Source organism: Carcharhinus amblyrhynchos, chromosome 11 (assembly GCF_965287045.1).
Source record: "Carcharhinus amblyrhynchos chromosome 11, sCarAmb.v2.hapA, whole genome shotgun sequence".
NCBI classification, from domain to species: domain Eukaryota; kingdom Metazoa; phylum Chordata; class Chondrichthyes; order Carcharhiniformes; family Carcharhinidae; genus Carcharhinus; species Carcharhinus amblyrhynchos.
This window is the reverse complement of record NC_137334.1, coordinates 28,726,604-28,748,840: the sequence shown is the minus strand read 5'-3', so window position 1 is coordinate 28,748,840 and position 22,237 is coordinate 28,726,604. Positions and strand designations below refer to the sequence as shown.

General features: G+C 41.5%; 1 protein-coding gene across 1 annotated transcript in view; it reads right to left on the bottom strand.

Moving 5' to 3' along the window:
- Positions 1-22,237, bottom strand: part of dnah7 (dynein, axonemal, heavy chain 7) — a 438,937-nt gene that overhangs the window by 244,530 nt on the left and 172,170 nt on the right. Inside the window, exons 24-32 of the mRNA XM_080198799.1 lie at positions 21,537-21,705; positions 21,229-21,331; positions 19,827-19,954; positions 17,788-18,000; positions 17,577-17,675; positions 15,040-15,288; positions 13,886-14,035; positions 9,955-10,137; positions 9,084-9,260 (exon numbers count right to left, since the gene is read on the bottom strand). Of these exons, the coding sequence (XP_080054925.1) occupies positions 9,084-9,260; positions 9,955-10,137; positions 13,886-14,035; positions 15,040-15,288; positions 17,577-17,675; positions 17,788-18,000; positions 19,827-19,954; positions 21,229-21,331; positions 21,537-21,705 (1,471 nt within the window). The remainder of the gene's footprint in view (positions 1-9,083; positions 9,261-9,954; positions 10,138-13,885; positions 14,036-15,039; positions 15,289-17,576; positions 17,676-17,787; positions 18,001-19,826; positions 19,955-21,228; positions 21,332-21,536; positions 21,706-22,237) is intronic.

The following is a 22,237-nucleotide window of genomic DNA, read 5'->3' as shown; positions in this document are numbered from 1 at the left end:
TGCTATTGAACGAGGAATGATATAATGCACAATCATACACGCTCCACTCCATAATTTACACATTCTCACAGTTCACATCAAGTCTTGTGGTGGGTGGGTGGGTGGGGCAGAAGTGGGCTGCACCACTGTCATTTTTGGGCACCACATTTAAAAGGCACCCAAACAGCCCTTAACTAATGGTACCAGAACCCTTACAAAAATATGTACAGCCAGATGGCAGCAACCTTCAACCTCATGATTTAGTGACGCTTCCTGCAGATTCTCCTACAAATCATCAAAAAAAAAGGATGTCCTCTTTCCAAGAGATGGTAGTAAGAGGCTCTCCTGATTGACCATGGCAGCCTGCGAGTTGGCCACCAGAATGATCAGCGCCCATGGGTTCCATGGAATAACTACCCTGCATTGCAGGACATCAGTCAATTATCTAATCTGTGCCACTAAGATTAGTGGCATTCAACTCACTCCAAACACATCAATACTCATTTTATGATTCTGTTATGGAATATGGGTTTCACTGTCAATGCCAGCACTTTTGTTGCTCATAGCTAAATGTCTTGAGAAGGTGCTGGGGTACTGCCATCGTGAACTGCTGTTGTGCTATTAGAGAAACAACTGCAGGATTTTGACCTAGCCACAAGTGAAAGGACTGTTATGGAGTGTAGCATGAAGGGGAGCTTTCAGGTGTTGTTGTTTCCACATGCCTGCTGCCCTTGCCTAGTTAGCTGTTAGCACTCACCAATTTGAAAGGCGATACCAAAGGAGCCTTGGTGAATTGCAGCAATGCCATTCTACATTGGTGGTGGAGGAACTGAATGTTGAAGATGGTGGATGGGATTGTCACTGAATGCTGTCTAGCTTGTAAAATCTTTCCAGAGCTGCACTCATGCAGGCAACTGGAGAGTACTCCATCACACTCCTGACTTGTGCCTTGTACATGACGGTCAGGCTTTGAGGAATCAGGAGGTCAGTTAATAGCCAGAGAAGTAGGAGGCTATAGTCTGCTCATTCATCAAATTTGTTCACAATCCATCCATCTGACTTTGTGCATAAGACAGCCCAAAACAGCAAGGAGAAAGAGATGAGAGATGGGGTGCCAGAGCTACAACCCCTCACTGCATTAATGCAGCAGGGCTGCAGAGCTGACTCTTGAGGATAAGGACTGTGCCTGTACCAAGAATGAGGTTGGCCTCTCCTAATGATCCAGTGAGGAAGCATGCATTATTCCAAGGCTTTCGAAAACCCAAGGTGATTGATTGATTGATTGATGCATACAATATTTGAGCCAGCCCAGGCAGTCACTCACTCTCTCTTATCGCCATTTTGGTGCCAGCAGAAAGAGGCACACAGGCCCAGCCCCCACACTGCCTGGGAGGAAGAAAATAATGATTTCACATCTGTAGACCCATCACAGTATTCAGCTGCTCCTTCCAGCAGTCCAGCAACATATAGTTCAGTGGGTCATAGATCTAGTTTAGACCTGTGGTCACACTATAGAGGTCACTTCAAAAACACATGTCCACAGCAAGAGGAGGCAATGACAGCCAAGGTCTCTGGCATTCAAAGGACTACTGAAGACTAGGCATCTGCTAAGTTCAAGTTTGATGATGAGCTTCTGGAAGCAGCCAGAGAAAATCTGTTGAAGGTTCAGAGAGCACCACAGGAACATCATTCAGAAGTGTCTGGGGCCCACAAAAGAGTGGCACAAGAGATGGGAGAATTCCTTCCACATGCTCGCTAATGTCATGGTCCAGCATGCGAATGCATGGAAGTCCCCTTGGGAGGAATGGCAAATGCCATAGAAACCCAGGTCCAGCAATTTCTGCCAGATATGCGCTCAGGCCTGCATATCATTGCTATAATCATGGATGCATTCCAGTAGTAGGTGAGAGGGCAATGGGCCACCTCAATCTCCATCCAGTCATTCCTTCTCTTCAAGGAGTCAGAGAGAGTCCTTAAAGCACCCAGAGGAAAAAGGAGCATTAGCCAGACACCCTGGGAGCCTCCAGACAGAACCCTCCAAGGGCATCCAGGTATTCCCATTCCACCCTGCCTGTGATCTAAACAGTTTCAGCTGCTCAGGCTGAAAAGGGTGTGCCTGTCTCTGAGCAGGACAGCCAAAGCAGCTGGGGCCCTTCAAGCCTTGGACTTCCAGAGGAAGCCCACCAAAGTCATCACGGAAAACAGAGCATAGGAGTCAGCAGGTTTTCTTCTGCTGGTGATATCAGGGCTGCACCTAGACATAGAAATAGAGTTAGAAAGATTAAGTTGTTCTGAATTCACACTTGTGAAAATCTTATATACAGTTTGGATACTTGCAATTAAACATCAACTTGCACAGTTTGGAAGTTTCTTGGATTCATTCTTGCTTTAATGTTTGTGTACATTCCATATTTCCCAGATGAAGAACATCCTGGAGGCAAGGATGGGTGTCCATTTTGTATGCCTGCGCATAGAGCCATCATTCTTTGACATGAGTAATGAAAGTCATATGCAAGAAGCTTTTCTCTCACATTGTTCTGTTTGCCTCTAATGCTCCCAAGACAAATTGAGATTTTTGCTTTGTCATAATGGAAAGATTAACCACCTGAGCCCCTATAAGGAATGATCATTCCCCCAGGAGGATAAAGGTTTCATTAGCAGGTTACTTGCCATTCATCCGTATGCCTCTCTCCCTTCATCCTATGACAGGAGCCGATGTCAAATGGCTCAGTGTGAAGGGAGAGAGGCATACAGATGAATCCCTACACCTCGCTGGGATCTCATTGTTATGAGAAGCCTCAGGGCCAGCCCTGCTGCTGTGTGGGCTTCATGATACAGTGAAGGTTTTAAAAGAACAAAGTCCTCATACAGATTCCCCATAATTATCAAGAAATACATTTAGTTGTTCAGTTTTGCTGATATGCAGCTCCAACCACTCAAGATGACCTCCCTTCCTCCTAGTTGTTGGACATCAGGGGCTTCTTTGTCTGTTGGTGAGCAGCCTTTGCGCTAAGGTGATGAGTGCAACCTTTCAGACTGTCTACATTATCTTTAACCCTCCTCTTGTCATTCAATCAACTGTCCTCATCACCACTGATCCCCCAAGTCACCCTTGAATCTCCCCCATTGATTCAACCTATGAAACACTCTGCCCCCAGACCCTTGTCCCGTTTACTCCGCTTTTCTCCTTCATGCCTTCCTAGCCCATTCACTCCACCATTGACTCCCCTCATCTCTCCTAACACCATTCTTGTGTATTTCATCTACCCACCACTTCATCACTTCTAGCAACCTTTTCCTTTGTGTTTTTTCATAGAATCATAGAATCCCTACACTGCAGAAGAAGGCCATTTGGCCCATCAAGACAGGACCACAGAGCAACTTATCTAGGCCTATCCCCGTAACCCCATGTATTTACCCCGCTAATCCCCCATAGCCTTCAATCTTGGGACAGTAAGGGGCAATTTAACATGGTCGATCAACCTAACCCACACATCTTTGGGGTATGCTTCTTCAGTGAGATTCAGATCAGAAAACGTACTTCACAGGGAAATTTTTAAGAGAAACTTGTAAAATGTTGGGAATAAAGCAAATATTTCACATACCATACCACCCCCAGAGTTCAGGAATGATAGAACACATGAACAGGATGTTAAATACAGTCTAGCCAAGGTGGGTGCGGGCTTTGCCTGCAATATTGTTATGACAAAGAGCTATTCCTTCTTGAGGAACAGGGTTAACCCCTTTTGAACTGATGACAGGAAGAGCAATGCACCTCCCAGGGGATGCGATATCGGGTGGGGGAGAACTTGAAATCAGGCGAAGCGCAGTGTTTCAGTGAACAAGAAATTTTATTAATCATTTACATTCTTTTAAAAGATAGATGGTTACCCTACAGCAACACAGAGACTGACGAAACCCGCAGAGGAGAACATTCCTAAGGAATAAGGTAATGGTGAAACTCATGATAGACAGGAAAGGGCTAGGCTCAATTGGGGACACCCTCATAACGTAATTATTGCAGGACAAACATGTGCCCTCACTGATGAGGGTGACACTGGACTCAGTTAAAACCATATCTCAATGATTACTCCAGAAGTGGTAAGTATCAATAGATCACCCCAGTGGATTAATAATCCTTCTGAACAGGGAGTAATAATGGCTCTTGTAGTAGCTTGAGAACTTCACTTAGATTGGATAACAGCACAAAATAATCAGGGGAGGTATTAGAGGGGAAGAGATAGGAATGATTGAATTGATAAAGAACTAACTCAAGGCTGCGAGGCATCAGACTTCTGTTTCCTAGAGTTGTGAGAGCTCTTGAAAAAAGAAGACAAATCAAGCCCAAGTCCACTTCTCAGTGGCAGGACAACAGGACGACACCCAACATCGATGACAAGAAGATCACATCAAGTGTACCGTGACTGTACTGCAAGATGTAATTGAATTTTGCTTGTTTAACAATGACCAATGGTCGAAACTTGTGTGAAGGGACAATTATGGCAATTGTTATAATGAATGTATGTTTCCATTTTTTTCTAGTACTGAACATGTAGATATTGACTCAAACGGGACCAGCATCTAAGATTATTCAACATCTTCCTCAGGAAACACTGGTTAATACTTTTACTTGGCACACATGATGACATTATATATTAGGATTTTTAAGGTAGGAGGTAAAGGAGCAGTTTCACAACAGTGAGGCCTATGCAGGAAGATTAACTGTATGTAGGGTACACACTTGTTTATAATTTAATAGGATCAGCTCCTAGTCTAGATTTAAAGCAGCTAGCACCTACACCAAGAGAAGTCTATTGCGCAGAGAAGTTGGAAGGCTCTCAGGAAAACTTAGAGGTAAGTGAAAGTGATTTTATAGTAAACCCAATGAGTGTGCTGTGCCTGAACCCAGGCATTGACCAGTCATTTAATAATATATGTATTTACTGCTTCAGTGAACCATAATATCCAACTTAAAATAATACATTGGATTTGTGGAGATAAAGCCTACTGTCTATGCTTGGCTCCCTGTTGGTTGGAAGGGATCTTGTTACCCTAAAGAAACTTCCGTACACATATAAACTCCCTCATCTGCCAAGACATCGGCGAGCATCAGAAGGAGAATGATTTTTGGCATAATATTTACCCAATATGGAGTTGTTAGAACAATATGAGAGATAATTGTGCACTCCGTTGGGAACAAGTTGCCAATTCAGAAACTGCCCTCGCGAAGTTCAATGGTGAGATGGTTGCATGTATACAGAGGGACTATAATGGCATTGGATTATGTCTTGGCAGCAAGGGGAGGGACATGAGTAATTCGATCAACATGTTGCAGTTACATACCAGACAGTTCAGAAAATGTAACTAATCTGGTTGTACACATCAATAAGAAGGTGGAGAAACTCAAAGACCCTGAACCATTTACCTCAGGTGGTTGGCTCTCAGGCTGGATAGGCTCTCCGAGTGCATCGACCCTGGAAGGGATTATATTATTTTCATTGTAATCCTAGTGTTAGTAATAATTGTATCCCTGATCAAATATGGAAGTGCACAACTTTCTAAGTCCACCAGAGGAACAGCATCAGTGATGGCAGGTAGGGTAAGGAAGGGGAAAGTCGAAATACTTAGTAAAACTAAGATTAGTTACTTACATATATCAATTTAGTGGCCTTAGTTGGTCCTTGGCCAACGGGGGGACTGAAGGCTGTTTTATAGGAGACAACTCTATATGAATAATGAGTATTTTTCATTTATAAAACATTTTATCTAGAATTTATAAGACGGATGTGGTTTGGTTTAAGTGACATTTTGTAAAATTACAGCCAACAGCAAAACACAGCAGGGCTTGATGGATGAGGCAGGGACCTGCATTCCAGAGAACAATCATTCTTCTGAAAGTAGGCTACCTTATCAGCAGCCGTCAGGGACAAAATGGCTACTAATGCCAACTTTATGAATAGAGTCAAATAACTTTGAGTTATAACACAAGTGGCAGCAGACAGAAGGAATTTTTCAGAGTCAGACGGGAGTCACGTGGGTTCAGTTTAATAGGAATCATTCTCCCATTTCACTGTCCTACGTCCCATATTGCTGGGCAACAGAAAGGAGGCAATGTCCGTAATTAATGACAAATGAAGTCCCATGAGGTCAGGATGTGTATTGTTATTGGCTGGAGTTAATGACAGGATGGTTGCTGACTCATTTAATAGATAATGTCCACCAAAAAGGTGGCAACATGATTTGGGGAATGTATAATTGCCTTCACAAGGGCATTGTTCTTTAGATTGATAGGCTGCCCGTATTCTTTACCTTGAGTGTTTCTTACATCATTCTCCCATTTGTTTGGTTAAATAAAGTCACATCTTAAAAATCAGTACACTGCATTTTGAGTCTCTGTATTAGCTTAAGTTTGAACAATCTATAGCCTCAAGAGGAAACCCCAGTCTCCACCTTGTGTAGTAAAGTTTATTTTTGTTTGTTCAAAACCTATCAAATCTCACGATTTTATTACATCAGCAAATGTCTTGAATCTCGAACTTTGTCTACTTAAAAAAATGCTATTTTTCCCTAACCAAATCTTCTAATAATCTTGGGAGACTATTCAAAGATCATAAAAAGAGTATTTCTTTCATTTAAGCAGGAGCTGCTGTTAATTAAATGTCTTGTTTTGTTGTTTAAAATTTCCATTAGCATTGTACTTAGAGAAAGCATCAATCAATGAACAATTTTCAAAATCTTTAAAATGTTGATAATCAGAAGTCCTCTTTGATATTAATACATATATGATTATGGGTGTCAGCAAAATTGTGTTGCATCCGAAATCCATAAACGTGTCTCTACTACTTTGTTTTTTATTCTTACTGGGATTTGAATAACAGTATCGTGACTCTTATGTTGTTTTTGATTTAATTTTAAATAATTGGCAGAATTTTCCATAACAGAGGCAGCTCACCCATTGGCTAGTGGCAGGTTCTTTCAATCCTACCAATGTCAATGGCCTTTTCTGTGGCTCACACCTGGGATTCCATCAGCGGGGACCAGAGGATCCCCCCAGCAGGAAGGGCCAAAAAATTTCAACCAATGTTTCTTCTTGTCATAATTGCAGGCCCTGTGTTAGACCGTGGCGTTTTATAATGGTTGCACCATTAGGTTATGTTTTGTTTTTCATAAATTCCTGCAGAAAAAGTGATAGGTCATGATGGGTTGAGAATGTGAATATAAAGCAGGTCTGTGTGAAAATTATATTGAGCCGTAACCTCCATGGAGTGTTAATCACAGTCGGATTGCCACTCCACAGCCATACCTTTCTTGCCCAACCTTCCATCTTAGGCCAGGTGAGAAAACTGAAGTGTAGCATGTTTCCAAGGCCTTCTGTTGAATGCAAGAGAGTTGGGGGAAAGGTAGGCAGGCATCTTTTTACACCACTGAGTTTAAAGGTCCAGCCATTTGCGAGGACAAGGAGAAACTAAATGTATAAGGTAAATGGGTAGAATGGGGGAGGGGTGGGAGGAGGGTGGCAGGATTGAAGGGACATAAGAACGTAAGAACATAAGAAATAGGAGCAAGAGTAGGCCATCTAGCCCTTCAAGCCTGCCCTGCCATTCAATAAGATCATGGCTGATCTGAAGTGGATCAGTTCCACTTTCTTGCTTTCTCCCCATAACCCTTAATTCCCTTGTCTATCAGAAACCTATCCACCCGTGACTTAAATATATTCAGCGAGGTAGCCTCCACCACTTCACTGGGCAGAGAATTCCAGAGATTCACCACCCTTTGAGTGAAGAAGTTCCTCCTCAACTCTGATCTAAACTGCCCCCCCTTATCTTGAGGCTGTGCCCTCTAGTCCTGCTATCCTTTCTAAGCGGGAAGAATCTCTCTACCTCTACCCTATCTAGCCCCTTCATTATCTATGTCTCTATAAGATTCCCCCCTCAGCCTTCTAAACTCCAACGAGTACAGACCCAGTCTATTTAGTCTCTCTTCATAGGCTAACCCCCTAATCTCTGGTATCAGCCTAGTGAACCTTCTCTGCACTCCCTCCAAGGCCAATATATCCTTCCGCAAGTGCGGCGACTAAAACTGCACACAGTACTCCAGCTGCGGCCTCGCCAGCACCCTGTACAGTTGCAGCAAGACCTCCCTACTTCTATATTCTAACCCCCTCGCTATAAAGGCCAACATTCCATTCGCCTTCTTGATCACCTGCTGCATCTGCTGACTGGGTTTTTGCAACTCGCGCACAAGGACCCCCAGGTCCCTCTGCACCGTAGCATGCTGCAGCTTTTCGCCTTTTAAATAATAATCCCTATAGGTCATATAGGAAATAGGATGGGTTGGGATGTTAGGTGGTCAGTGGGGATGATCAGTGTGGGGAGCCTTAGGTGATCAGTAAGGAAGAGTTCAATGATCAGTCAGGGAGGTGGCCAACTCTGGGGTTTGGAAGGTCAGTGTGGGCGAGAGTCATTTGGGGAGTTCAAGTGGTCAGTGGGGACTTGGTCAGTGACGGGACTGTGGTGCATCAGGAGAGATGAGGGGTATGGTCAGGAGCTCTTAGGAGGGGTTGAGAGGTTAGTCAGTAGGGGTAGGTGTTGGTGCATAGTTAGGGATACCCTTGGAGAGCTAAGAGAGTAGTTGGATTTGGGAGGTATAACTGGGAGGTTTGGTGGGATATCAGAGGCTAGTCAGGGGAATGGGGAGGGTAGCTGGAGGAGTTTGGGGAGATGATCTGAAGGTCCAGTGGAGGTGCCAGGAGATGGGGAGGTGGGAGGGGAGGGATGGGATCAATGCAATCATTACCCAGGAATTAGAAGTGGTTTAAATCTGCTAACTGATTCTGACTATCTATTCCTGTAAGAGAGTTGAAATCATCTGAAGTTTGCGATTTAAATCAGTTTCGGTGGTTCCCAGTGCAGGGAACTTCCTGGGTAATTGCCATGCAATTCTAATGTGGGGATTTCTGAGGGGCAGAAGGTGTGGGGAGCCACCAGGACCATCCACCCCGTCATTCCCCTACATTATGCCCTGAAAATCAGAACTTATGGGCTGATATGTTTTCAGGAATCACATTTCATTTAAGCATAAAATGCTTATAATCAGCTTGTTACCCTGGCTGCTTTGCGAACAAATTGAAGACACACTGGCACGATTCTGTCAAACAATCCTTCGACTAATTCCTTGTGCATGGGACGTACGCCAGCAGGCATTTTATTCATCCAAGATACCATTACAGGCTTCCATCCCATCATTAGAGGTTCCATGTAGACCATTCCACACCTTGAAACCTAAAATATAATGAACAGATATTCTCATTAAAAATGTAGTATGCAACCTAGCATTAATTCCAGTTTCAAAAATTACATTGTCCAGAAATTTCCTTGAAGTTGCTTTCATTTCTCCTGTAACTTTGTCAGAATGTGTACAAAATGGGTTTCAACCATACAGCAATCTCGTTGCAGTGACATGGGACAGCTCAGGGGAGATTCCTGTTGTTAATATATCAAGTAGAAGTTGTTAATACAGAAAACTTCTTAAAAGATGGAAATATCTTCAGACCCTTCCTGTGTTCCCTATCCCCTCTCACAGCATGTTTTGCATCGGCAGAGGTGACCCAGTATTGACTGACAGTGGGATCTACTGGTACCGCTGATGTCAACAGCTTTTTGGTGGCTCGGACTCTTTGCCTCCGCGCCCCAACTGGAAGATCCTACTGGCAGGAAGAGTTGGAAAATTTCTGCCTATTTATCATTTGAAAATAACAATTTTGATCGACAAAATGTATTACACCAAGGGCTAATTTCATGACTGGCTATTCAAGGATCAAGTGTTGGGAAATTCTTTGCCATAACTAATGAGTTTCCATCAAGTCAAATTAATGAATAGAGTGTCATGGTCTTCAGTCTGAGCTGCACCTCCATGAATGCCATTCTTTGCTTCTTCACTGTCATACTTCAACAAAATGAATACATGATTACTTACAGTAGCAGGCGAAGCAACTTCCAGATCCATTGGCTCAAAAATAAGACTCATCTGGGGAGACATCTGGATGATCTCTCCACTCATCAGACACAGTTTCTTGTTGTCATCTAGCACAGTGTTCATATTCTCAATCCAGACAGCATCAACTGGTCCATCAAAGATTAACCATTTCCTGTCTGGAGTCTATTTAGAAAACAAGTATTCATTACATTTCGACTAGAACACACGAGTAACTAAATACAACTTCCAAAAGAATTGCAAATTCAAAAACACTCATTAAAAAACTTGAAAATCTTTTCCTGTTACTATGGGAGAGCTAGCTAAGATATTTGATCCAGTCTGAAAGCCATTCTAGAGCCACAATAATGAATAAAACTACACATTATAGATTTGGAAATTGCGTAACAGTTAATACGGGGGAAGCGACGGTCTCACAGTATTATTGCTAGGCAATTAATCCAGAAATTCAGCTCCTGTTCTGAGCACCAAGGTTCCAATCTCGCTACAGCAGGTGGTGGGATTTGAATTCAATAAAAATAAATGTTTGGAATTAAGAATCAACTGATGACCATGAAACCACTGTTGGAAAACCCATCTGGTTCACTTTACAGAAGGAAATCTGCCATCCTTATCTGGTCTGGCCAACAGCAATGTGGTTGACTCTGAACTGCCTTTGGGCAACTAGGGATGGGCAATAAATGCTCGTCAGACAGCAACGCCATTCCCATGAATGAATAAAAAAAACTGACTTAATGGCTCGGTGTCATAATTTGTCTTATTTGTCCCAAGGTCCTGTGAAGCACCTTGGGACGTTTCATTACATTTTAGGCCCAGTAGCAATGTAATTTCTGGTTGTTGCTACCCAAGTTGCTTCAGCAAAGCTTGGGACAGGCTACTCATTCTGTTGCTATGACAGCTGAAAAGCTTGAAGCAGGTCTTCTCTGAATTTTGGAGCCCATGAGTGCCTTGTCAAAGGATGTCCCACTTGGACCTGCGAAGGCGCAGACCATGCAAATCATTTCTAATATTCAAGAACCTCTGTTTTCTCTCTTTGCAGGAGGACCACAAAACGTTAGGGTAAAGCAAAGATCCAAAGTGGAGGGGTGGTAGTGGCAGAGGTAAGGGGAATAGAATGTAGAACATAGAACATTACAGCGTAGTACAGGCCCTTTGGCCCTCGATGTTGCGCCAACCAGTGGAACCAATCTAATGACCCTTTAACCTAAACTATTCCAATATTATCCATATGCCTAGCCAATGACCATTTGAATGCCCTTAAAGTTGGCGAGTCACAACTGCTGCAGGCAGGGCATTCCAGGCCCTTACTAATCTCTGAGTAAACAAAGAACAAAGAACAACATAGCACGGGAACAATGAGCCAATGAGCCCGCGCCGCCATTTTAACATTATGAGTCCCCTCTCCACCCATGACCCTTGTCTATGCTTATGGCATTCCACATTGAGGGAAGACTAATTTAGGGACAATTTGTTACACCAATCAGCCTAAGAGCACACCTTTGTGGTGTGGGAGGAAACCGGAGCACCCGGAGAAAACCCATGCAAGCACAGGGGGAATGCGCAAACTCCCACAGACACTGGCCCAAATCCATCTATCTGCACAGCAAACAGTGATAGTCACCGAGCTGTCGTGATGTCCAGCATCTGGTCCAGTTTAAGTGTACACTAACAATGTGAAGTACTAGGCTACTCTCGAAACATCCAAGAGCATCCCTCGCACCACCCATCGTGTGTATGCCCCTTGTTGGACAACAAGGCGGACCAAAGCACCTGTGGATTAAAAGAGAAAAACATCAATACCATGCACATCCTTATACAAACATTCAAGGGAATCCCCAGAAGCTCAAAAGTAAAACAAATGAGCCAGAAAATATATTGGAAGGTCCATAGGAATCAATTGATTCCCAGGGACGTCCCAAGGCTCCTGAACCTTATTTAAAACAGTCTCCTATATCTCTCCATCTCCATCCCACTCATGTGCCTATCTAAGTAATTCTTAAATAACTCCAGCATGCCTGCCTCCACCACCTTGCTTGGCAGAGCATTCCATACCCCCACTACCCTCTGTGTGAAAAACCTCCTTCTAACATCCGAATTATACCTCGCCCCCCTCACCCTAAGCCCGTGGCCCCTCGTAATGTGCGTTTCCAATCTAGGAAAAAGCTTACCACTGTTTACTCTATCTATACCCTTCATAATCTTATATACCTCTATTAGATCTCCCCTCAGTCTCCATCTTTCAAGGGAAAACAGCACCAATTTGCCCAATCTTTCCTCATGACCCAGTCCTTCCATACCAGGCAGCATCCTAGTAAACCTCCTCCGCACTCTCTTCAGGGTCTCCACGGCTTTCCGGCAGTAAGGCAACCAGAACTGGACACAGTACTCTAAATGCGGCCTAACCAACATTCTGTACAACTGCAACATTAGACTCCAGCTCTTGTACTCTATACCCCTTCCTATAAAGGCTAACATACCATAAGCTTTCTTCACAACCTTCTCCACCTGTACTGCCACCTTCAAAGACTTGTGCACTTGCACCCTCAGGTCCCTCTGCGTTTCTATACTCTTTATAGGTTCTATACCCTTTATCATATAACTTCCCCTACCTACCTCTGACATCCGTTCTATAATTATCACCCCTCAATTTAAAGCTATGTCCCCTCGTGTTAGCCATCACTATCCGAGGAAAAAGGCTCTCACTGTCCACCCTATCTAATCTTCTGATCATCTTGTATGCCTCAATTCGGTCACCTCTTAACCTTCTTCTCTCCAACGAAAACAACCTCAAGTCCCTCAGCCTTTCCTCGTAAGACCTTCCCACCATACCAGGCAACATCCTGGTAAACCTCCTCGGCACCCTTTCCAATGCTTCCACATCCTTCTTATAATGCGGTGACTAGAATTGTACGCAATACTCCAAGGGCAGCCGCACCAGAGTTTTGTACAGCTGCAACATGATCTCTCGGCTCTGAAATTCAATCCCTCTACCAATAAAAGCTAATACACCATACGCCTTCTTAACAACCTTACCAACCTGGGTGCCAACTTTCAGGGATCTGTGCACATGAACACCGAGATCTCTCTGCTCATCGACACTATCAAGAGTCCTTCCATTAGCCCAATACTCTGTAATCCTGTTACTCTTTCCAAAGTGAATACCTCACAGTTTTCCGCATTAAACTCCATTTGCCACCTCTCAACCCAGCTCTGCAGCTTATCTATGTCCCTCTGCAAACTGTAACATCCATCCTCACTGTCGACAACTCCTCCGACTTTAGTCACATCCGCAAATTTACTAACCCATCCTTCTACGCCCTCATCCAGGTCATTTATAAAAATGACAAACAGCAGTGGCCCCAAAACACATCCCTGTGGTACACCACTAGTAACTGAATTCCAGGTTGAATATTTCCCATCAACCACCACCCTCTGTCTTCTATCAGATAGCCAATTCCTGATCCAAACTGCTAAATCACCCTTAATCCCATGCATCCGTATTTTCTGCAGGGGAATGGAGGGGAAGAGTAGTATTCCATTGATGGGTACAAGCGATGCATGCCTACATGGTCCACTGGGAAGAAAATCTTATGCTAGGAGGCTGTAGATGTCATCAATACCTGCCATGAAAGCCTGAGCTTCTGAAGCACTGATACTTAGACACATTAAAAGAGTTAATCCTTTTCCCATAGACCCAGTGCATGTTTTCTCGCTTCCTGAGAGCTTGATCTTCTATCAATGAAACAGAATCTGTCATTCTGAATTGGATAGCAAGCCTGACACCTAACAATAGTAGGTTAGCTTTTTTTGTGAAAGTGCATATCCTAAACACTTAGGATTTTGTTTGTTTGAGGGTTTCATAGCATCAGTTTAATACTTGTTTTTTACAGCTACATAATTCATAAGCACTTACAGAAGAAACAGCAAATGCTCTGTAGCTAACAGCCAGAATGCCATCAGACCATTCATGTGACACCTTATCAAACTGTCCGTATAGTTGGCCCATAGTGATGGCCTTGGGATTAATAACTGTGATTTGAACTTTGTTCTCTTCCATAAGCCCCTAGACAAAAGATAAGAAATGCATTATTTAAGGAACCATTTGCTTAACATCATTGATGTTAAAAGCTAATTACTAATTTTAAATGAGAATAAAAGAAAAAATTTCAGATGGCAAAACAGGTCAATTTAAGATTATGGTGTTAGATGGAACGTGCATCGCAAATATCCTGTAAATCGTCTGTCCTTTAAGCTTTCCTGTACTTTAAGCTTTCCATTATGTTTATAAAGATTTGATGCCAATAGAATAAAGCATCCCAGTTTTGTAATCTTTGTGCAGTCCATTTCATTGAATCACCTGTTAGATTAATATATGTACTTATCTTTGTTCTTTCGAGAGATACAGTCCGAGTAAGGGCAGAAGTTTTTTTTTAGTTTGCTCAGAGCATCATTATCGGGTCAGTCTTGGAGGGCCAAAGGGCCTGTTCCTGAGCTGCACTTATCTTTGTTCTATATATTGAACAACTAGATTAGTTAATTTTCTCATTAAGGCAGCAGATGCATGGGAACACCCAAGTCACTCAGCACCCTGGAAATATATCGTTGTTCCTCCATTGCCACTGGAACTTTCTCCCTAACACACTATGGATAAATGTACAGATTGCTGTGATTCAAGAAGATGGCTCACTATCACCTTCTCCAGTGACTCCATATTCTAAGAACAAATGAAAAAAGCTAAGAGATATCATATCCTTCTCATTATTATATCTTAGAATTTATCTAACAATATATAATTATAATATAATACAATATATTGTATTATGGGCTGAAGGGCCTGTACTAATTATATGTTGTTAGATAAATTCTAAGATATGATAAGATACATAGGTATAACATTTTTTTGATCAATGTCATTGTTTCATTTTACAGTTTTATATATTAATGTAACTGATGAATTAATTGGTCTTACATGGTTCTCTAATAATGTATTAACTACAAAATACAACTGACTGATGACAATAAAATAAGTCAAGACGCACCAATCAACGAATCAATATTAATTTCTACCTTTTCACAGATATCATGTAAAGCACCAGCCAGAACTCGATAAGCTGATGTTTTTCCACCAAATGGTTCTCCAACAATCATAAAACCATGACGCACAATCATCATTTCATAGATTTGTAAGATCTTCTGTGAGAAGAAGTCAGTCATTTGCAAATTCATGTGTTCACAATTCTCTCTGATTGCTTCCAGCAAAACACGGTAGTCAGGTTTTGGTAGTTTTATGCCAGGAAACAAATCTGATGTGATTCCCTAGCAACATTAAAAAAAATTATACAGTATTATGGGTGTTAAATTGCTGCCTGCTGCCTTATTATAAGCCTCTCAACAGATCTATGATGTTTTCGAGTGCAAGGAACCAGCAAAGCATCCAAGTATGTGTTATAGTGAGAGTCTTTCAGAATGACTGTGCTTTGTGAGGCAGTTAATTTATCTCTACAGATTCAAAGATAATTTAAATTGAATTTTTAACTTAATAAATTAATGGCCAGTGATTTAGTCCAAATAAATGACTTTAATAATACCTGCAGGAGATTATTATGCAATGATGTAAATTGTCATAGAAACATAGAAAATAGGAGCAGCAGTATACCAAGCCCTTCGAGCCTGCTCTGCCATTCATTATAATCATGGCTGATCATCAAACTCAATAGGCTAATCCCCCCTTTTATCCCCACCACCTCAAGTGCTATATCTAACTGCTCTGTTAAAACATACAGAGCGAGATTATAAGACCTTGCTCAAGCAAGACTGGAAAGTCCTACCCGAGGTCAACAGACATTTCCATCATTGACCCCTTGCCTGCTCCAATTCCGTGGCAGGCTGACTGATAGAACTTTGGCAACAATGTTTTGGCCTCAGCTACTTATTGTAGACATGAATTCCATACATGATTCCTCTCCAGGTGAAGACATTTCTCCTCATCTGTGTCTTAAGCAGTCTACCTTGTATTCTCAGGTGGTGACCCCTGGTTTTGGACACACCTACCATCAAGAACATCTTTCTTGCATCTGCTCTGTATAGTCCTCTTAGAATTTTATAGGTTTCTATGAGATCCTCCTCATTCTTCTGAACTCCAGCAAATACAATCTTAACCAACTCAATCTCGCCTCGTACATCAGTCCTGCCATCCTGGGAATCAGTCCAGTAAACCTTCTCTGCACTCCCTCGAAAGCAGGAACATCCTTCCTCAGATAAGGAGACCAAAGAGCATACAATATTCCAAGTGTGGCCTCACCAAGACCCTGCATAATTGCAGCAAGACATTCCTGCTCCTGCACTCAAATGCTCTCGCTATGAAATCCAACATACCATTTTCCCTTTTTACTGCCTGCTGCATCTGCATGTTTACCTTCAGCGATTAGTGTACAAGGATATTCAAATTTCATTGCTCATTCCCCAATTTATGGCCATTCAGGTAGTAATCTACCTTCCCGTTTTTGCTTCTATATTGGATAACCTCATGTTTATTCAAATTATACCGCAACCACCATTGAAATAAAATTCAATAGAATCTGTGTAATTTAGTGAGAAGTCTCACAATACCTGGGTAAAGTCGAACAGGTTTATTTGGTATCACAAGCTTTCAGTGCGCTGTTCCTCCATCAGGCAGTACCTGATGAAGGAGCAGCGCTCCGAAAGCTCGTGATAGCAAATAGACCTGTTGGACTTTAATCTGGTGTTGTGAAGTTTCTTACTGTGTCCACCCCAATCCAATGTCGGCATTTCCACATCCTGTGTAACTTTGTAAGAGTGATTAATGGGTGTGTGAGGCTGAGAGCAGAAGATTCAGAACACAAGATTTGTGGATCATCCAAAGTTGGTAAGGATGGACATGGAGTGGCTGGTGAGGAAAGCATTGAGAAATTGTTCCTGGAGATGGAGTAGGGTTGGGAGAGTTGTTACTTGTTCAGGTTTAGTTCTAAATGCATTTTTAGAGCTTTGCCACACAGCTGCTGCTGACAAGCACTGTCAACCCAAGTCTAATGCTTGTGAATAACATTGGGAGTATTAACAAGTAATTTTCTGTGTAATTTTCGAGTATCAAACCTATGTCTCTGACACTGAGATTAGTATCAAAGACATCTGCGGAGTGACCAAAATTGCACATAGTTCTTTAGCTTCAGACAAACCAGTATGCAAAAACCCAGTATTAGCCCAGAACTTACGTTTTATCCTATTGCTGATACAGTCCATCATCTTTTTTTACTACTATTGTATATTGAAAGCACTAAAATGATCTGGTTCTACTAGGGAAAAACTTGTTCACATGGAACCACTTCTTGTGTGGACATTGATCCTCTTGAACAACTTATTGTGGGCAGTGTGTATTACACATATAAATTTTCCTCTTAAAATATAAAACATTTAATACAAAGTCATCCAATTGTTTGTATTGCATTATTTAGCATTTTTAATAAATTGACTAATCACATTTTGTTGCATTATTAATATTGCAATTAAGCTGTTGTACAGTTTTAAAACCATTAATAATGGAAAACCAAGTCAAGACCATAAAATGAAATGAAAACTGATCTTACCTCAAAAAGTGGCAAATCATGAGACAAGAATTTAGGTAGATTAACATCAATAATCGATCTTAGCAGTAAAACCTCTTCATTTTCCGTTGGGTATTTCAGCTAAATGCAAAAAACACACAACTGAATGTTTAATTTATTTATTATAATATGTGTCAAAATAAGTTTTTTCACAAAATCTGCTGCATTAGAATAACTATGCATCATTCATTACCTTTATATTTCCTGCAGCAGTTAAGACAGATTTGACGGCACGCATCCCATAGTCATAATGGGGCTGGGAAGACAGTTGCTCTGAACAAAGCCGATAGGTAGCTACAATCTTAACTGACAGTGGTCGAGCACTGACAAAGCCACATGAATAAAGTACAATCTCTGCAATCATTGCATAGTCTGGTACCATCATAGCTACTGTTCTGAAGAGTGCCTACAATATAGAAATGATAAAATAATTGACATGTTATTACATTCCTGCCAAAAATCAAGCTAGAATGTGCACATCTATTTCAAATTTACAAAGGTATAAGAGGAATTTTAACAGCCAGAAATGCTTCCACAGGGAAACCTGAGATTTTGGTTAGATTCCCAGCTCTCCCTGGTAAAATGAGGCTATGGCAACTTGAACATTCATGTGCAACCACCCAACTGTTCACACAGCGCAGGTGAAAAAGTGAGCAGAAATACACTCGTGTGTGGAAGCTGAAGCACTGTGGGGAGTATTAAGAACATAAGAACATAAGAACATAAGAAATAGGAGCAGGAGTAGGCCATCTAGCCCTTCGAGCCTGCCCCGCCATTCAATAAGATCATGGCTGATCTGTTGTGGCTCAGTTCCACTTTCCCACCCTCTCCCCATAACCCTTAATCCCCTCTCTTATCAAGAACCCATCAACCCGCTTCTTAAAAATATTTAGCGAGGCAGCCTCCACCACTTCAACGGGCAGAGAATTCCAGAGATTCACCACCCTTTGAGTGAAGAAGTTCCTCCTCAACTCCGTTCTAAACCGCCTCCCCTTTATCTTGAGGCTGTGCCCCCTAGTCCTACTGTCTTTTTTGAGCGGGAAGAGTCTCTCCACCTCTATCCTATCCATCCCATTCATCATCTTATACGTCTCAATGAGATCTCCCCTCATTCTTCTAAACTCTAACGAGTACAAGCCTAGTTTATTCAGCCTCTCCTCATAGCTCAATCCCCTCAACTCCGGTATCAGCCTAGTAAACCTCCTCTGCACTCCCTCCAGGGCCAAAATATCCTTGCGCAGGTGCGGCGCCCAAAACTGCACACAGTATTGTACAGTGGAAAGTTGGATGGCGTAAGAGGTCTGAGATGAGGAGCCTGAATTTTCCCTGTGAGGCCGAGGGAACATACTTGTCCTGCCACAAAGGAAAGCTTAAAAAAAAAACAGCAATACCTCTTCTCAATTAATTTTATCTGGAAGGAAAAAGCACAAACTAAAGCTAAAATTGCGCGTTTGTTCTCATCATCAGATGTATTTTTAAATCAGGAGCCCACTGTCTTGAAGTGACAGTATTTGTCACATATGCAGAACAGCAAGATACATTTGAAGATAGCAACATCATGGGGTAAGCCACAAGGTTAATTCAGCAGGACATGGAATAAAAATTGAGTCCACAGAGTAAAACAATTCCTGCTTAAAATTTGTCAAACAAATTTTGTCAAAATTTGTCAACCTTTCCAAAGATCAAAATTCAAATGCAGTTAAGGAGCATTATCAAATGATTGGAGATTTTCTGGTAGCTGTATACATACAGTCATAGAATCCCTACAGTGCAGAAGGAGACCATTTGGCGAATCGAGTCTCTACTGATTCACTGGCAGAGTATCTTACCCAGGACCCTGCCTCATTTCCTTAACATTTACATTTACCCCACTCATCCCCCTAACTTACACATCTTGGGCCACAAAGGGACAATATAGAGTGGCCAATCTACTGAATCTGCACATCTTTGGATTGTGGGAGGAAACTAGAGGAAAGCCACACAGACATAGGGAGAACTTGCAAACTCCACACAGTCATCCAAGGCTAGAGTTGAACCCGGGTCCCTGGCGCTGTGAGGCAGCAGTGCTAACCACTGCACTGCCCTTAACACTTCTACATCAAATTTATATCTACATTATTTTTAAGCATTACGGATGACCGTGGAAGGGTTGGCTAATGATCATATAATGAACAAGAAGATTCAACTTATTGCTAGTTAATGCAAACCATTACAAGGAATATGCAGAAGTACCTTAAGGTTATCTGGTAACTCTGAACGGCCAGCATAACCTGGATTCATAGTAATGAAAACAGCACAGGTTGGGTTAAGTTTCAGTTCAGTTCCTTCAAACAGTAATGTAGCTGATCCAGCTCCAATACCTGCAACATAGAAAGACAATAGAAAATGTCAATATATAGCTAAATATATAAAGATAACATCACTGGTAACGTTTGAGGCTGCAGAAATAAGCTTTACCATAAAAATCAACTCGCGGTAAATTATTGCACAAGTAACAAATATGATAACCACAGGGTGGCAGGAAGTGCTCAAATTTAAGAATGCACCAACAAATGTGGCCTGAGTATGAAAAGTGGTAAAAAGACTGCATTAAAAGCATTGTAACTGAATGAATGCAGCATTCATAACAAAATGGATGATTGTTAGCACAAATAAAAATAAATATGTCATTACGAAGACAGAGTTGCAAGGTGACCAAGGCTGTGACTTGATATTCAAGGATATCTGGCATTTCGGAAGGACAGGAAGCCAGTAAAAGATTGTGGGATAGCTTTGCTAACTGAGGTTGACATTACTGCAGTGGTGAGAGATGTACTTAAGTTAAAAAGAGTAAGATGTCGAATCGACTGAGAGGATGTTTGAATTTATTGGTGGGAATAGAACTAGGTGACACAGTTTAAAAATAGGAGGGAGATAAAGAGAAATCTTTTTCTCAGACGCTCATTAGCCTTAATCTTCCTTCGCAGACAGCACTGGAGGCAGCTCTGTCATTGAATATATTCAAGGCTGAGTTACATAGATTCTAGATTGAGGAGTATTAGGTGTTATGGGGGACAGACAGAAAAGTGGAGTTGAGACCATATTCATATCAGCTGTGATCTTATCAAATGGTGGAGCTGGCTCTCAAGGAGCCAAATGGCCTTGTCCTGCTCCTAATTTGTTTGTTATGTATGTATGTACGTATGCATGTACAATATTACTATTAAAATAATGGTGAGGCTATAGCATTTGCTGTTATTTACATGCAAATGTCATAACAGCTTCAGGTGAGGCTAGATAAATGGTTAACTAGGGAAAGCTAAAGTTTGCTGTCTGAGATGCATTGCTCGGCCATTCAATTTGAGAATACAACTTACTGTAACAGTCAGTTTACATTTCTATTTTGGTAACTGGAAAATTATTGTAAAACATACATGCAAATAGAAGATCAGAAGTGTATAGGTCATGATCTTATTTAATACAAAGTTGGATTGGATGCAACAAAATATTGTTTAAAATACTAAATGACAAGACAACTGTTCATTGAAAGAACTACAATGGCTTAATTTATATCCCATCATTTTTACTACTTAAAAATAGGGAATGAACTAAATTCAATGAAAATATATGGATTAAAATTCCCAAATTCCCAAACCTCTTTGAATAGTTAGAATTTGCTGCGCAACAACAGAAAGTACTTCCAGATCGATTCTGTTGAATTCATCAAAGCATGCCCAAGCGCCACAGGAAAGCAATCCCTGAAATCAGAATCAGGTTTGCAATTAAAAATTCATCAATACTACATTCATTCAAATTAATTTATGAGGAATTTTCAGAGTACAGAAAAAAGACAGAGAATCTGGTGAACTGTGAAACGACAATAATCTCTCCCTCAATGTCTACAAAACGAAGGAGATTGTCATCGACTTCAAGAAGCATAGTGTATTCTGATATGGTACACACCTTAAAAAATTTTCCCAAGGCAATGTAGTCCAGTCCATCCGAGCAGTTAAATACAACACACTGTTTGGCCACAGCCTTTGCCAAGTCTTTAGTGGTCTCAGTTTTACCAGTGCCAGCAGGTCCTTCCGGTGCTCCCCCAAGGTGAAGATTTAAAGCACCAAACAAAGTTCTGGATATTTATTCAAAAAAAAAATGTATATCACAATTCACAAATACATGTATATGGAAATAGTAATAATTCCAATTTAGCTATTTTCAAAAGTAACATTTGTGTTTTTGTACACTTCTGTAACTTAAACTTTTCTGCAACATACACAATTTTGTAACATAAAAGTCACAGACCACATAAAAATGTTGTGAGAGTAATACTATTATTAATAATAAAAAAAGTATTGTTAATAAGTTGACAGAAGATACAGATTTATTTTCTCTCTAGCTGGGAGCACCTGGCTGCATAGTGCCATTAATTTCTGGGGATTTGTTAGCCCACGGCTTCAATGATTTGCTAAGTAGCACTTCTGTCCCTGATGACCGTAATTTTCCTAAGCTCCTCCCTCCCTTCCAGTTTTTGATCTACAACGATTTCCAGGATGTTACCTGTATCCTCCAAAGTGAAGAACAATGCAAAATATCTATTCATCTACCATTTCCTTATTTTCCATTATTAATTCCCAGTTTCACTGTGTGTAGGATCAACACTC